The 16,494-nt window shown below is 36.6% G+C and overlaps 1 protein-coding gene across 1 annotated transcript; it reads right to left on the bottom strand.

Moving 5' to 3' along the window:
- Nucleotides 1-9,163: 9,163 nt before the first annotated feature.
- On the bottom strand, nt 9,164-16,006 carry LOC139727579 (neutral cholesterol ester hydrolase 1-like). The gene is made up of 5 exons (XM_071638561.1): nt 15,866-16,006; nt 14,683-14,920; nt 13,769-13,832; nt 12,046-12,632; nt 9,164-10,751 (listed from the first exon to the last, which is right to left on the bottom strand). Exons 1-5 carry the CDS (start codon nt 16,004-16,006, stop codon nt 10,537-10,539), a joined length of 1,245 nt encoding a protein of 414 aa, XP_071494662.1. The 3' UTR covers nt 9,164-10,536.
- Between the last annotated feature and the right edge of the window lie 488 nt (nt 16,007-16,494).

Genomic DNA, 16,494 nt, shown 5'->3' with positions numbered 1-16,494 from the left:
CAGTTATCTTTGTTTAAACATGATATTCAAAATACGTGGAAAATTATTAATACAGCTATTAATAAAAATACGGAGAAACCGCGTATTACCACAATCAAACATAACAATTTGATTATCGATGATGCTACATCCATTTCAAATATTTTTAATCAGTATTTTTCACAAATTGGCAATAATCTTGCTCACAATGTTCCGGATAGTCAAAAGAATTTTTTTGATTTTTTACAAACTCGTAATCCTAACTCACTGTTTTTTGTTCCTTTAGAGAGAAATGAATTGTTAGATATTGTTCAGAATTTGAAAAACAAGAAAAGTGCCGGGCATGACAGTATTGATAATGTTCTTTTGAAAAATATTATCAATTTTATTGTTGATCCATTAGTACACGTCTTTAATTTGTCTTTGTGTAACGGAGTTGTCCCTGAGGATATGAAAATTTCTAAAGTAATTCCTATTTATAAAAAAGGGGATAGGGAAGATGTTTGCAATTATCGACCTATATCTTTGTTGACTTCTATTTCGAAATTACTTGAAAAAGTTGTTCATTTTAGATTATTGAAGTTTTTAGATATTCATAAAATAATTTCTGATTATCAGTTTGGTTTCCGGCAAAACCACAACACCTCCCACGCAATACTTACCTTTTTAGATAAAGTTTCAAAAGCTATTGATCAATTTCATCATACAATCGGCGTTTTCCTGGACTACTCCAAGGCCTTTGATACCATTGACCACAATATACTTTTTTATAAATTATCATATTATGGTATCAGAGGAAAGGCCTTGGAGTGGTTTAGAAGTTACCTTTCTAACCGTAAGCAATTTGTTTATGTTAATGGGCATACATCTGTCATGCAAAATGTTAATTGTGGAGTGCCTCAAGGAAGTTTGCTTGGACCTCTTTTATTCATCCTTTACATTAACGACATGCCGAATTCATCAAGTATTCTTTCCTTTCTATTATTTGCTGATGATTCTAATGTTTTTTTGTCACATTCTGATCCTAATATGCTAATTGATGTTTTAAATGTTGAATTGGATAAATTACTTCAATGGATAAGAGCAAATAAATTGTCCATAAATATTAAAAAAACTAAATGTATGATTTTTAGTAACTCTTTAGAAAATGTACCTAGAAATGTATATCTGAATGATACAGTTATTGAAGAAGTTTCTTCAATCAAATTCCTAGGTTTGATTATTGACCGTAAACTTACTTGGAATTTACATATTGATTCCATAAGCCGTATCATCTCAAGAAATATAGGTGTTATAAACAAAGTTAAATTTTGTTTACCCAAAAATGTTCTTTTAATGTTATATTCATCTCTGATTTTACCTTATTTGAATTATGGTATACTCGCCTGGGGAAACACACATTCTTCTCATTTGGAAAGACTACTTTTGTTACAGAAAAAAGCTCTTCGCATTATTTGCAATGAATCGTGGAGAAGTCATACTGATGTGTTATTCCATGAAAACAAAATCTTAAAAGTTAAGGACTTGTATTTGTTACACCTAGGACAATTCATGTACAAACTTACCAATAATTCTCTCCCATTTGTGTTTGAGTCCATGTTCACTAAAAATAGATCTGTTCATTTTTATCCTACCCGGCAATCCAACTCATTTCATTTGCCATTAACTAGGACTATGTTTGCTAAATCCATGTTTTCTTTTACTGGCCCCAAATTTTGGAACACTCTCGATAATAGTATGAAGCAAGTTTTAAGTTTAAACACATTCACATTTAAACTGAAGAAGTTGTTCATAAATTCTTATATAGTTGAATGAGTTATATTTCAATTAGCCTTAATTCTGAGCCCTCTTTTATATTCGTTATATTCACTCTTTTCTTTTATCTATTCCTCTCCTACATTATGTACATATACCTCGGTGATCCACCGCATCATGTGCCTCGCGTGTGCTGGTATAGACCCTTCATCTCTTCTCCTTTCTCGCCTTTCCCTGTCCTCTTGTCTCTTTCTGTTTCTTCTTTCAAAATAATTTCCTCTTTTCCTCTTTTTCCTTTACTGTGTTTTGTTTTTTTCTCTCTTATCTTTCTCTTTACAAGAGAGGTTGCTTGTGTTTGCTTGTCCGTCTGTTTGTTTGTTTGTTTGTTTATATGTATAGGTCTGTTGTGTTGTACACCGATATATTATGTCTAGCTAATTGCTTTTTGATGTTATTTAGTCTTTTTGTCCACGAGGAGACTGCAAAATACAAGCTTAGCTTTTTAGCATGTCTCCTCCATTTCCTGCAACTTTAGTTTCAATTCAATTTTCATTGTTTACTTTGCTTTTGTGATGCGTAGTATTGTCAACTTCACGTATTTTTCTTTGTTACTACATTGCATTGATGTTGTGTTATTTTGTGTATGAAAATGTTGTTGGAAATGAAATAAATGAAATGAAATGAAATGAATGAAATGAAATGAATAGTTCTGTTGACCCTTTCTGCTCCAATGAGTAAAATGTGCACAAATTTCACCAGCGAACATAATGGAAAGGAGATTAAAGGGACTGTACAGTCCTGGTTGAAGTGGGGATTCAGCTTTATAACATCAATAAGTGAGATAAGGAGAAACCTCTTATGAAATATGAAAGAGCATGTAATTTTAAAAAGGATTCAACGTTTATTTGATGAAAATTGGTTTTCAAACGGCTGAGATATCCAAAAAAGTGATAATAATAAAAGACGACAGGCCATGCCTTTTATTAGGATCTCTTTGTTTCACCTTGTTTTTGGATATCTCAGCCATTTCAAAACCGATTTTCATCAAGTACACTTTTGATACCCCTTAGAATTGCATGCTCTTTGACATCTCATAGAGTGGTTTATGAATATCTCGCAAAACATTAAAAGCTAAATCCTCACCACAACCAGAACTGTACACACCCTTTAAAGTGGTATGCAGAGGGTTAAGGACTGGAGAGAGATGAAATGACGTAAGTGAAAGGAAAGGTGGAAAGGTAAGAGAGGAAGAGTAGGGTCTCGCTATGTTCGAAATATTGGTGCAGTCGTGAGAAGTTGCATTACCTTTGAAGCACTGTCAAAACTGCATAATATACGCAGATGTTCATGAATGGGAAAATGCAGAAATCAAAGCAAATCTAATAAGAATGATTTTAGCGCTACAGGTTATCATGTGGGACACAATCGAGACTCCAAAGACGTCATCTCAGGCATTTTATGGAATATTTCTGTTTTATGACGTCAGAGCATAACATAATAATGTAATTCGTATTGATGTGCTCAAAGAGTCTTTTATATACACAACAGAAGTCATCGAAATGTATGTAACACCTATAAATAGAGAGTTGATCGCAACACGAGTTGATAAGTTGATTCGTGTTAATTTTTAATGCAATTCAGTTCAATTCAATTCATGTTCATATTTCTCGATGAAAAATACATCAAATATAACAAAATTGAATAATACATGATATTCACCTAAGAGGCATAATGGAATAAATGCAAACATATAGAATATAGTGGTCGATCTATGAAAGTAAATGATGTTTACTCTCTAATTTGAGCGACATATTTGCGATAAAAGCTGATAAAGAAACATACAAAAAATGATAAGACAATAATAATGGGACATTTTAAATCATAACTGCAAGAATATTCTTTGTTATGTAGAGTGTGAGTTATCACTAGACAGGCTATATTCTCTTCTTCATGATGATGAACTTACTTCGAAATGTTTAAAAATTGGCCATAACTCATTAAGCGAACAAACTCTTCAAATCCTTGCAGGTAATACACACTGATCATATGAAAGTGTCATGTGACACCTTAGTGTATTGGTTCATTTCAGAAATTGCAAAACGTTCCTAAGTGGATTGGAATACATAAAATATGATCAAAATAAATTATTCATTGTTATCGCTATGGAGTGCAGTGAAATTCCAATGAGATAAGTAAGGACATAGTGTCGATCACGCATGAAGATAGTATCAGTCGATAGGGCTGTCGATCAGAATAGTTGTCATTTTGCAGACAGATTAACGCTGAACGATCACAAAGACGCCTCATCAGGCGCCATTCAGTACACACACACACACACACACACACACACACTCACACACACACAAAGTTGTCACTATTTAATCGTCACTTCACCATGACGTCATACACCTCTATGAGCACCCACGTTATAAATGTCTATATTATTATCGTTATTGCTATTATTATTATCATTATTATCATCATCATTATTATCATCATCATCATCATTATCATGTGTCTGTGGACGTTTTTTTTTTTACTCATAGTAATGCATCTTTGTTTTCTTTTTCGGGAATACGAAGGAATCGTGTTATGAATACATTTCAGTCTGTTTCAGTCTGTTATTTGTCGACTTATACAAACAACAACAGCAGCAGCAACAACAATAATAATGATAATCATATTAACAACGACAACAACAACAACAAAAAGACGTAATACTGGTAAATCAACGACAATTTAGCTATGATGCGACTCAGAACATGAATAAACATGCAGTTATGAAAGAAATAACATACACGTGTAAACATTTACATATTTTGATAAAATAGGTGGAGGAGACCGTTACACACAATTATTAGCAGTGTGTTTGACTAGGATGAACGGCATTGGAACAAATTATAGTATACAACGAAATCAAAATTCTTATTTGAACTGAAGGAGCAATGGCGGGGGGAAAAAAGTATCTTCAGCCTATAGTTCATACTATGTACGACAGATTTAGCTCATACAGAGACGAATACAAGGAACAGAATTAAGGGTATACGTGACACAGAGAGAACACCAAGGCTTTGAGCCACATTCTAATTGTATCCAAGAAGAAATAATAATTATTACCTTTGAATTATATCGTAGAGATTCTGAACGTGGATAATAAAGAAGCAATAACAATTGAATTGTGAAGGAGGTATAAATTTTAATCAATGAGTTGGATTATTGTTCTAGTGATACATTGTCAAAAAGGTTTTTTCATCTATTCTTTATCTATTTTTTTCTTTTGATAAGACAATTTAAAACACTGCGGAGAAAAACACTGCGTCTAGATCCTCAGACATGTCAAACAACGAGTTCCATAACTGGTCCATGATGTCTTACATATTGTTGTGCTATAACAAGTTGTGGATTACGCAAATGGTGATCAGCTGTAATATAGCGATCTGTGGAAAATGAATGAATGGGTTTGAGATGAATGTAATCTCCTTATCTCCAACCATTGCAGGGATCTGGTTGTATGTATATCTATACGTAAATATTGCGCTTCGCGCCATATGTGTATTAATGAGTTTGAAAGCCTTAAAGGGATAGTACAGTTTTGGTTGTGATGAGAAATAGGCTTTCGAATTTTTGCAAGATACCAAGAAAACACTTATGATATAGCACAGAGCATACCATTTTAAGAGGAATTCAAAGTTTATTTGATGAAAATCGGGTTTGGAATAACTGAAACATCCAAAAACAAAGTAAAACAAAGCGATCGTTACAAAGTGTGGGTCCCACACTTTATTAGAATCGTTCTTTTTTGGATATCTCAGCCATTTCAAAACCAATTTTTATCAAATAAACATTGAATTCCTCATAAAATTGCATGCTCTTTCATATTTCATATGAGATTTCTCATTATCTCCCCTAAAAATGTTAGAAACCTGATATTAGGTCTCAACCAGAACTGTACAATCCCATTAAAGGGGATGGCTAACTGATCAGTGGGAATCAGTGGGAATGCTGGAGGATGATTGTTCCAATCCTTGTGGGATTCATTTAAGAGTAAATTATATATCTATTGTCGTGTGACAATTATTTGGTTCAGAATGGTCTCATATTCAAGTAATGTGCAGTTTAATGTTTCCAGGTTAGCGTGCCTGGTCAGTGACGGGGCATTAATCTGCACATTACTTGAATATGAGACCGTTCTGAAGCAAATGATTTTCACACAACAATAGATATATTATGTACTCTTAAATGAATCCCACAAGAATTGGAACAATCATCCCTCAGCATTCCCACTGATTCCCACTGATCGGTTACTAGCCATCCCCTTTAAAGTCATTTATAACATTGCCGGGTTTTTCATGTGTATGTATGTATGTATGTATGTATGTCTTTCTACCTATATAACCCCCACATTTTAATGTGTATCCAAGTATTGTTAAGTCGCATCGTATAACAGTCATTGAAAACTCATGAAATATCACATCATTAAATGGGGAGAGTGTTGTGCGGTTGTATCTCGACTGTAGCTCCATTGGAATAAGTAATATCATCCATCTTTGAACTATTACTCTCTCGCAAGGGGTTGAAACTCCGATAGTCTCGGCAATGTTAATTAGATGCAGTTAGAGAAACGCTTTTTGGTTCCCTTTTATCGATGACATTCTGTCGTGCCGTGTTTGCCTCTCACAGTGGTATCATCGTATGTCAGCAAACATTATTTGAATTGTCACCCGCCATGTGGAAGTGGACACGATCGTCATTCATTTGCTACAGTTTCGTATAGGCCAAGAAGTACGTGCACAGCAAACATCGAGAAATTCAGCTCTAATGGATACATTCATTACTGGCGCGGGCTTCGATTCGACTTTGCAAATATTGCCAACAATGGTTCATAAGCAACTGCAGTGTCACCGTTGACAAGTGTCGGTGACAAATCACACATGATTGCGCCCATGTAGATATCATGAGGTACCTGTCAAATATATCGCATGTGTCACAGAGTATTAGTTAGCTGGAATATGTACAGGATGTTTCTATGACTTATTTTCTTTAATGATTCATTAGAAGAAAAAAAAAATCATAGAGACCCGCACTTCAGGGAAACATGGAATACACGTATTTCAACACTTTCTGTTGATCTCATTTCTTTTTCAAAGAAAAATCACAAATTTTACTAAGAACGGGTGGAAAACTCTCATTTCATCGGTTATGATCAATGCAATGGGTAGTATTGTCAGATAGAGTATCTAACGCAATAACGATGAAAAAAAAAATATACAGTGCACTCCCGTTATAGTCTCAGTTCTCAGATCAAGTTCATTCCTAATACAGTTTCATCGACAAAGAGTACGAAAAGCAAAAACTATAGTGCGTATCAAAAAAAAAAAGCGCAACAAGATTTAATTTCGAATTTGTGAAGATTGTGTCACCTTTACACCAAAGTGAGTAGCAACATCTTAAAGCCACATATCTCCTCTTTCCAATGATATCTTATTTATTCTTAAACGGTCATGGATGGCTGAGTAATCATTCTTTTTGGACAAGTTGGTGAAGATAAGCATATCCGTTATATATACGTATAATTCCACGCCTATATGTATTCGGGAACCTACAGTTTTACAAGCGTTATAGCTTTTATGTAGGCCCCATCGTATTTCTGTTATTTCCTTGTGACACTTTCATATCATGATATGACCATATACATTTGTGTTGTGTGTTGTATTGTTTTTTTCTTCAATCAAAAGACATGGTTGTAAGTATTTTGTTTTCTTACTTGTATTACTGCCAATCATTTTGAAATTTCATCGAGAAAGTGGAAATATGAAATAAATTTGAAATGAACGGAAAAAAGAGACAAGTTTTCAGAAAGGTCTTAAACAGATTAACGGAAGTGGCTGATGTTAGACCTTGTTGCACTTTTGATTGCATAGTGAAACGAAGGATTACATTGAAAATTTTGTAGTCAGTTCAACGTTATTCTTTCGACAGCATCTAAAAAGCGGCATTGTCCTCGACATGTCTTCGACAGAGTAACAGGTGTGTCGATACGTTATAATCCCTTACATTATTTCCTTAGGTGTAGAAGCAGATGTGATCTCCCTAATGCGTGACAATTCACTACAATGAGGAACGCCTTCTTCTTTTTACTATTACTATCAGATTTTTGTTTGTTTTTTCTTCGGCTTTTTTCTTTGGCAACTTACTTGCACATTGCCCTTTACTGACGTAAATGTACACCGATTGTTCAGTGTTGTAGCAGTATAAATGGAGGGCCTGATAACTATATAGGCGTCGTATATTCACCAGTTAATAACGAGCTTCCGCCCGACGGCCAGTGTTGATTCTAATCCTTAAAGCAGCTGGGACTTCGTGTTTATATTCCTTGATTGACGAATTTTGCGTTGTGTTTATATTCCTTCATTAATAAACTATTGTGTCGAGTCGTTTGCTGTTGTTGTTGTTGCTGCTGCTGCTACAAGTGATTAACAACTTTCCCCTCATCGATGTAAATAAGCATCGGTTATTCAGTGTTTTAGTAGGAGAAATGATAATCTGTGCGTATTCACGTCAATGAGGGCGGTTTGTCAGTCAATTGCAAAACAAAAGCAAAAACAAAAACACCAACAACAACTACACACAATTTAATTTATTTGAAAGTCCAGTCTGTTGCCATTATCTATTGCAATCATGCGTTGACTTATTTGTAAAACTAACCACTGAAATACAATGTAAGTATGTGGATGGTAATGAAACAACGATAACAAATTGGAAGATGATGGTGGAAATGGTAATGATAATGCCATGGTGATAAATGTCAAGATTAAAGATCGAAGTGAGAAGAAGTGATATTATCCTAGGGCACAAGTAACAAAATACACGTGTACCGAAACGAGAGAGAAAAGAAGTTGATTGTACACGTATTCAAATTGAATGTAGCCATTAACACCGTCGTTGAGTGATCACGGAGAATCATTTACACTTGGAGACCCTTATTCCACTGAGAACATTGTAATGTGTTATTGAGGAAAACCGAAGTGCACTTAAAGACATTGGCGTGGGAGTAGGAAGGACGTAGTTTCGAGTGTTTTGTGGGTTGGGCTGTGATATCGATGTGGTTTTATGGGTGTACAGTATTATTGCATGGATGTAGATAATAATGTTAAGATTGACGCTGAAATATTGTTCATACACTCTGAGCATCATTAAGGCGACGTGCACTTTCCGGCAAATTCACGGCCGGCTTTTTTTTTTTTTTTTTGGGGGGGGGGGGGTGAGTAAGAAGACCGGAATGATGACAATGCATTTGATTTCATTTCATTTTATTCACTTTGAACAAAATTTTACCAATAGAATACATACACAAAGTAAGATGCAACTAAGGGTACATATTGATTTCGTGACACAAATCAGTTGACCAATCAGATTGCAGAGATTCTAAAGCCCGTTTTATGATATTTTCTAGACACATCGCAGTCGTCTCCTCGTGGACATTATTTTGTACATACCGTTCCGTCCAGTATTGGTGAATGGCAACGGAAAATAGGTGCGTGTTCCTGTTAGAATCTGAAAGAATACTAGGAAATGAAAGATATTTCGAGAATTGACCAACTGAAATTGAAATACTATAGTAATAAGATATTACAGGGGCTGATTGATCTATATTGTACATGCCCGCTGTATAACATAGCTTCAGTCGACAAAAACTAATTCTCACTATCGCCAATACAATGTACCTACTATGTGCTTTGCCGCGAGCAGTGTTTTAAATGCATTATGGGATAGCTAAGGGGACAAAGTTGCATCCGGTTTTGGCTGCAATGCATTCAGGTCACGTTCCGTCTTAATCCACGGGTATTTTTTGTTGAAGATTTCTTCATGTCACCATCACATTGAAGCCTCGCATTAGCGAACCATGGCTCTAGTGACCTCAAATCAGCAAAATCCAGAAGTTTTGAATTCTTTTGTAGCTTAATTCTGACCGAAGGAAAAAAAAAAACACCAAATAAAGAAAAGCAGACGAAAATTGCATTGGGAACTGAGAAACGCTGATAACAATCGAGGGATCCCACAGTGCATCTGTGACAGGGCTCTTCTGCGTGCGTAGAAGTTTTCTGAGCATTGGCGATACCGAGAATTAATGACAGATTCTCCAAGTTACAAAACAAGTACCAAATAACTACTTTAGATACTGGCAAATGTAATAAATTTCTTTACGTATAATAAATGTCATTTTTTAAGGAGGGAATGTGCTTTTAAGGATAAAAAGTATAAAATTATTCTATTTCGGTTTGATACAATGTTTCTATTATCTGTTAGGATCATTAGAAGGACTCACCTAGAATAGAAATCCCTCCCCCCCCAAAAAAAAAAACAACAACAACAAAACAAAACAAAACTGTCAGGGGAATTTTTGTTAGTGTCAATAGATATTTATGAAGACTATCATGGCAAAATGTGCTAAGCGCCATTTTAAAATATCTTAGAGTAATTCCACCATCAGAATAGAGCGATGACCTTTCCAGTGACATCTCAACTTTGTATCATAACAAGGAATATTTCTGAAGTTATGATTAAAACTATTTTGTATATATGTTCTTACTACTTTTGGTTTTTTTTTGTGCAGCTGCAATTACAAATATCTCAACCTAACAAGAATGGAGTTAGCTCGTTCTGCGATAAAACTATTGAGACACACACCAATGGAATGTACGTAATTTTGGCCTAAAAGGAGAAAATCTGCCTCAGATTTAGATAGCTTCTTGATGTAAATTTACCACATCTTGATTTAATTGCAGATATCACATACAGTGTTCATATATTGCTTCGGATGAAGCTGATGGCGTTGTCGATGATCTCTGCGCCAGAGGGAATCGTGATCGGTCCCGCCGCCGACGCTCCGTGGAAGACTCCCGCGTAGTTCTTCCACATGACGCGGACGCCCGCCTCCTCGAGAAGTCTGGCGTAGAAAATGCCGTCGTCCCGCAGACTGTCCAGTTCGCACGTGGCGATGAATGCCGTGGGTAGACCTGCGATTCGTACAGGGAGTGGCAAGTTTCATTTAGGTTTTGGTTTCCTAAACCCGGTAGTAATTCAAAGAACATCATAATAAAGAAGCGAATATTGTAAAGTGGGAGAGATCGCAGTTTGCCCCTCAGTGTCACGGTGAAGTGAAATCACATTTTGATTTGACTTGGTTTCTGCATTTTTCACAAATTAGGCCAGAATAATTTTATCGTTACAAACAAAAGAATCCAGAATAATCATTCCTTAAAAACACAGACATAAAAAAATACACACCTATATAAATGAAAAATAAAATTGAAAAAAATTGAAAATTGAAATTGAAATATACATAGTATGCGTAAATTGTAGTGATACACGAACAATTGAGAAACCCTGAATTTTTCAAGGAAATTATTACGAACAATATGCAGTCAAATTATTGCGAACAGTCTGTTCAAGGTAATTAGCGTAGAGTGATGAAAAAGAAATTAAGTCATTTCGCATTTAGCAATGGTCTGCAGTGACCCCGATCTGAACCACAGACTAGCCAAATGATAGATGAATCTTTGTGATAGAAGAGCTCCTCCCCCCCAAAAAAAAACAACAACAACAACCCCAACAAATACATTAAAAAAAACAAATCCAGCAGATGGTGAAAATTCACATAAAAGTGCTGCATAGATGGCTTGAATTTTGTAAATTAGGTTCCAAAGAAAACAGTCATCTGCATATTACATTATGCACCTCCTTCATATAATACATAATTAGAATAGCTATAACAAAGTTTTCCTGAAGACCTACATGTACCTATAGGAACTTTGAAAGTCAGTTCAAAGTTTAACTTTGAACTGGCAAAATAGAATATCAAATGCTGTTGTTAGTCTGTAAAGACATTTAACGTGATAAACAAGGGGAAGGTAGAGGGAGAGAGACAAAGGGCGAATGAAAGAATATAGAATAAACAATACCACGTATTTAAATGTGGATATTTATACAAGCATGCGCACTGAGTGAGTGTAAACTGTACGTATATTGCGGAGCGTTTGTGTGTAAGGATGTACGTGTCTATGAATGTAGAATATACATTGTATTGATGTGTACCTCTGTGGGTTGGGACTTGTTGATAGTCATTGTCGTAGTGTTTGTTCCTTTCAAAAGGCGCATTCTTTTCAATTGTTCTTTCATTCCATGAAACGTTCATAATGAATTTCAATCTCATTATCATCTAAATTGTTGAATTTCAAAGTACCAAAAGGACTTATTATCTTCTGCCTAAAGGCGGTAAAACTGCCCAGGATAGACTACATTATCAACTACCTTTAAAGTCAACCCGGACCATCGGCGACAGTCTAGGATCAAGGAGCTTGTCCTTTAGCTCTTTCCATAGCGTCTCGTTTCCTTTGTAAGTATTTTGCTTGTCACCGCTCTCGGTCAATGTGGTTTGGCCGAGTTTCTTCGCTATGATGGTATAGTCCAAAATCTTTTTGTACTGTTCAGATTTCTTAAATGAAACACTCGTGTGCTCATTGCGCTGCAGTTGATCCATGAAGTGGTTGTCAAGTCTCCCGAGCACCAGGGCTGATACAAACTCGGCCACGTGTGGCCTGGACACGGCGAAACTGTCCCCAAACATTCGTTCATAGTTCTGGTACGAAGGCGTGTGGAAGTCGAAGATCTGAAGCCAAGGGTAAATAAGGACTTGGAGCTTGATATCGGGCACAGAAGGATCATCGTCGAGTTGCTGGGCGATGACGGCGGATATATGACCACCAGCGCTGTCCCCGCCGACGGCTACTCGAGTGGGGTCGACGCCGAACTGGGCCGCATTGCGCAGAAACCATTTGGTAGCCTTCAGAGAGTCCTCAATCGCTGCTGGAAAAGGATGAACGGGGGCCAGTCTATACCTGTAATAAGATTCAATTCAATTTAAATATTACCTCATTTTCTTTCTTTTCCTAAATGCAGAACGGGAAAAGATCACAGTGCATTCAAAATGAAGGTCAGGTAGGCCTACATTGTCATGAGTATTATGAGAGCTAAGACTTGCATGGAATCATACATATCCCTCTTATTGTTTTCTAGTACTTGTATAGGCTTACGCTACGTCCCATCTGAGAGAACAACATTTGAAATGCCATGCACTGAATGTGGGGAAGGGTATTTAAAGACGTGTTTCTATCACGACTGGAAAAATGTAGAATGCTCGAGAAGTGTTTCTGTAAGAAGTAAAGAAGAAGGGAAATTCGCTACTTATTTGGGTAAACTCTGGGGAAAATGAATAGCTAACATGTCCTTCCCTCTTGAGTATGCTCTCCATGGAAACGACTTTTTTTGTGGGGGGGGGGGGAGTGGTTAAGTTTGTCCTTTGGTAGGACTAATGAATCACGCTTTCCTTACATTCTGCATGATAAGACCTTATATGTTTAGCACCACTGGATATTCGTACGATGTATGGCGTAATTTGAGTTTGCTACAATTTTATAAGGTACATATTTTTTTTCTGATAACAGTTGTGATTATAAAAACTAGACTATTTGCAAATCGTTTTTAATAGTTCTTAGAGTACTTTATGTTGCACAAATATTTCATCAGTTAGTTTATAGGAATATAAATGTGTGTGCGGGTGTCTGTGCATGTGTGTGAACGTCTATATGTGTTACATTTGGGTTCTCATGAGAGAATTTGTAATTGGTGAAGTTAATGTGTTCATTAGCCTATAGCGAACATGCAGTCACGATATGTAATTCCACTTTTCTATATTTCACTGAGAACTACCAATACAGGATTAGCCTTCGTGTAATTCTATCACACTGTTTCTTTGACTGATATGTGTTTCTCTTGCATAAGAGAAAAGTATAGAACATCAATTTTGTTATAATGTACTCTTTATATCACAATTAACATGCGAGAGAAAGATATACGTATATTATATATATATATATATATATATATATATATATATATATATATGTGTGTGTGTGTGTGTGTGTGTGTGTTTGTATAAAGGAGGATCATAATCTTGTATGGGTGTAGCACTTACTCGACGGATACTACCACCATATCCAATTCCTCGGCCAATCGTCTTGTCAAGGGGCCATATGCTCCTGTAATAAAGTAACCACGGAAAATGCTTTCCTTTACTTCTTTTGCGCAGTGTGGAATTTCAAGATATCATCTCATGATTTAAAGGGGAAGGCTAGTAACTGATCAGTGGGAATCAGTGGGAATGCTGAGGGATGATTGTTCCAATCCTTGTGGGATTCATTTAAGAGTACATTATATATCTACTGTTGTGTGAAAATTATTTGCTTCAGAACGGTCTCATATTCAAGTAATGTGCAGATTAATGCCCCGTCACTAACCAGGCACGCTAACCTGGAAACATTAAATTGCACATTATTTGAATATGAGACCATTCTGAAGCAAATGATTTTCACACAACAATAGATATATAATGCACTCTTAAATGAATCCCAAAAGAATTGGTACAATCATCCTCCAGCATTCCCACTGATTCCACTGATCAGTTACTAGCCTTCCCCTTTATAAGGGGAATACTACAACACACACACAAAGGAATGTATATATTATACAGGAAACATGGAGTGATTACAATGATATCATTAGGTGTGGAATGTTAAACAGTGTATCTAGAATATGTGTATATATTATTTTCTTTCTTTTTTCAGCTATGTTTTGTACATTTACACTTTTTGTTGAAAATGAAAATTAATGAAATGGAATGAAGCAATAACACCTTTACTGCAATCGAAGCATATTCAGACACAAGGCAAACGCATGTGTTTCGTTTTCTAAGAGGTGCACCCTTGCTTGTTTTTTCTTGTCATTTCTTCAATCCAATCCCTCAACCATCGCATATATATCTCTTCTTTCTATATGAGCATCACAAAATGTTGTCATGATCTACTTAAAAAGTTATCTCTTTGTTCTTACTGGTATTCCCCATGGCATATCCTCCTCCGTGGAAGTACACCAACGCTGGGGAGAGACCCTCTCGACCCGATCGGGTTTCGTAGAGCAGCACTCGTGTTCCGTCGAAATCCGTGTACCTCGCCTGGACAGTCGACCCCTGCACATGCTGATCTGCAGCGGGAAGTGCGAATCCCATCAAGTAGTTGTAAGTTTTGAAGAGGTTGTCGTCTGCAGGGTGCACGAAGCCCCTCAAGGCGGCCTAAAATGCACCCATGATCACAAAGATGAGAATTTCACATTTTGTTGTGAGCTTGTAAACTTTTAGATATTCCTGTGATATTCATTCATTACCTGCTGGTTTGTTTATAAAGATTCAATGTACCTTCCTTCGCTTGCAAATGTCAGATTTGTTTGATTATTGATGATATATTTATGTTAGTCGATGAGAATAAAAAAACCTTGTTCACATGAAGACGAAGGACAAATGAACAACGACAATGACAATAACAAAAAGGAAAAGACAAGATTCGCAAAGATATTGGAAGCATACAAAATTCTGGAGACACAGTCTAGATTGTCTATAGCATTCATCACATTCACCTCCCCCCCCCCCCCAAAAAAAAAGATGATGAATAAGACTGGCTGTTCTTAGTGCTTAGCCTTTCATTTCATTTCATTTCATTTCATTTCATTTCATTTCATTTCATTTCATTTCATTTCATTTCATTTCTATTTCATTTCATTTCATTTCATTTATTTCATATTTCTCAATAAATAATAAAGAATACATCAAAAGTAACAAAATTGAATAATACATGATATCCAGCTAGTTATTCTAGTTATCCAGCTAGCTAGATGTAGTTATTCAGTAGTTTTATACAACTATCCAACTGAATGCATGATAAACTTTGTTAAAATCAGGGACTAGAGTCTCTCCTGAAAACTTATGATCGCTATCTATTACATGCCACCTGAATCCAGTAACTAGATTTGTTAATTTTTTTTTTCACATGCACTCGAAGAGCTGAATTGAGTAAAATTCTATACTCGCCAATAGCGTGATTGGTTTTGATTTTATAAGAAGAGGAGCGAGCAGTCTCAACTCCCTGATTTCAAAATACTAGCTACCACCTTGGGACCATACACAACTAAGTCCGGCCTAATATAGGACACTCTATAGAACCTAATGATAAAGCGTGCTTACTATGAGACGAAAGAGCTTGTAGCCCGCTACCACCAGTCTGTACTGCCATGGGTTTGCCATTTCGCTTGGCACAGGTGTGTTGAGCAAATGGCCCAGAAGAAGGGCCAGGCACAGGACCAGGATCGTAATACTCGTCTTCATGGTGGAATGGAAGAATTGAGAATATATCACATGGAAGGGATCCAAAAGTTCGACTGTAAGAGGGGAGATCAGACTAGCCTCCGCAATATGAATAGACCGGCATTGGAAGTTCCAAAGGTCACGGGCAGACGGGTTAATACACATGTGTATCGGCTTACAAATGAAATAGCAGTCCTTTGTATACCCTAAATGGCCAGCGGAACGTAACTTTTTCAGTGCGCGTGGGGAGGAAGGTGGGGGTCGTTGGGGGTCAAGGTTTAGTTGTGGCTCCCCTCCTCCTCCCCCCCCCCCCCCCCCCCATCCCCTTCGACGGCAAGAATCTCTGGGAGTTTTATTATGATTTTGTAATTATTTTTGTTCTGATTTTCCCCTGAAAAGCGCGTGTGTGCATGTGTGTGTGTGTGGGGGGGGGGGGGGGGGGTGCAGCTCCCCCCTCCCCGTTCCGAGGTCCCAGCTTCACAAAACTGGGTGATGAAAACCGCAGTTCC

The sequence above is a fragment of the Diadema antillarum genome, unplaced genomic scaffold (assembly GCF_040938485.1).
Source record: "Diadema antillarum isolate AM-2024a unplaced genomic scaffold, OU_Dant_1.0 seq00000136_RagTag, whole genome shotgun sequence".
Taxonomy (NCBI): domain Eukaryota; kingdom Metazoa; phylum Echinodermata; class Echinoidea; order Diadematoida; family Diadematidae; genus Diadema; species Diadema antillarum.
This window is presented reverse-complemented; position numbering and strand designations above follow the sequence as displayed.

Excerpts from the sequence above, each read along its gene's own strand:
- LOC139727579 (XM_071638561.1), bottom strand. The coding sequence starts at position 16,006 with ATGAAGACGAGTATTACGATCCTGGTCCTGTGCCTGGCCCTTCTTCTG. Across the intron at positions 13,833-14,682 it reads ATATGCCATGGGGAATACCA|GAGCATATGGCCCCTTGACA; the intron begins GTAAGAACAAAG and ends ACTTTATTACAG. Across the intron at positions 12,633-13,768 it reads ATGGTGGTAGTATCCGTCGA|GTATAGACTGGCCCCCGTTC; the intron begins GTAAGTGCTACA and ends ATCTTATTACAG.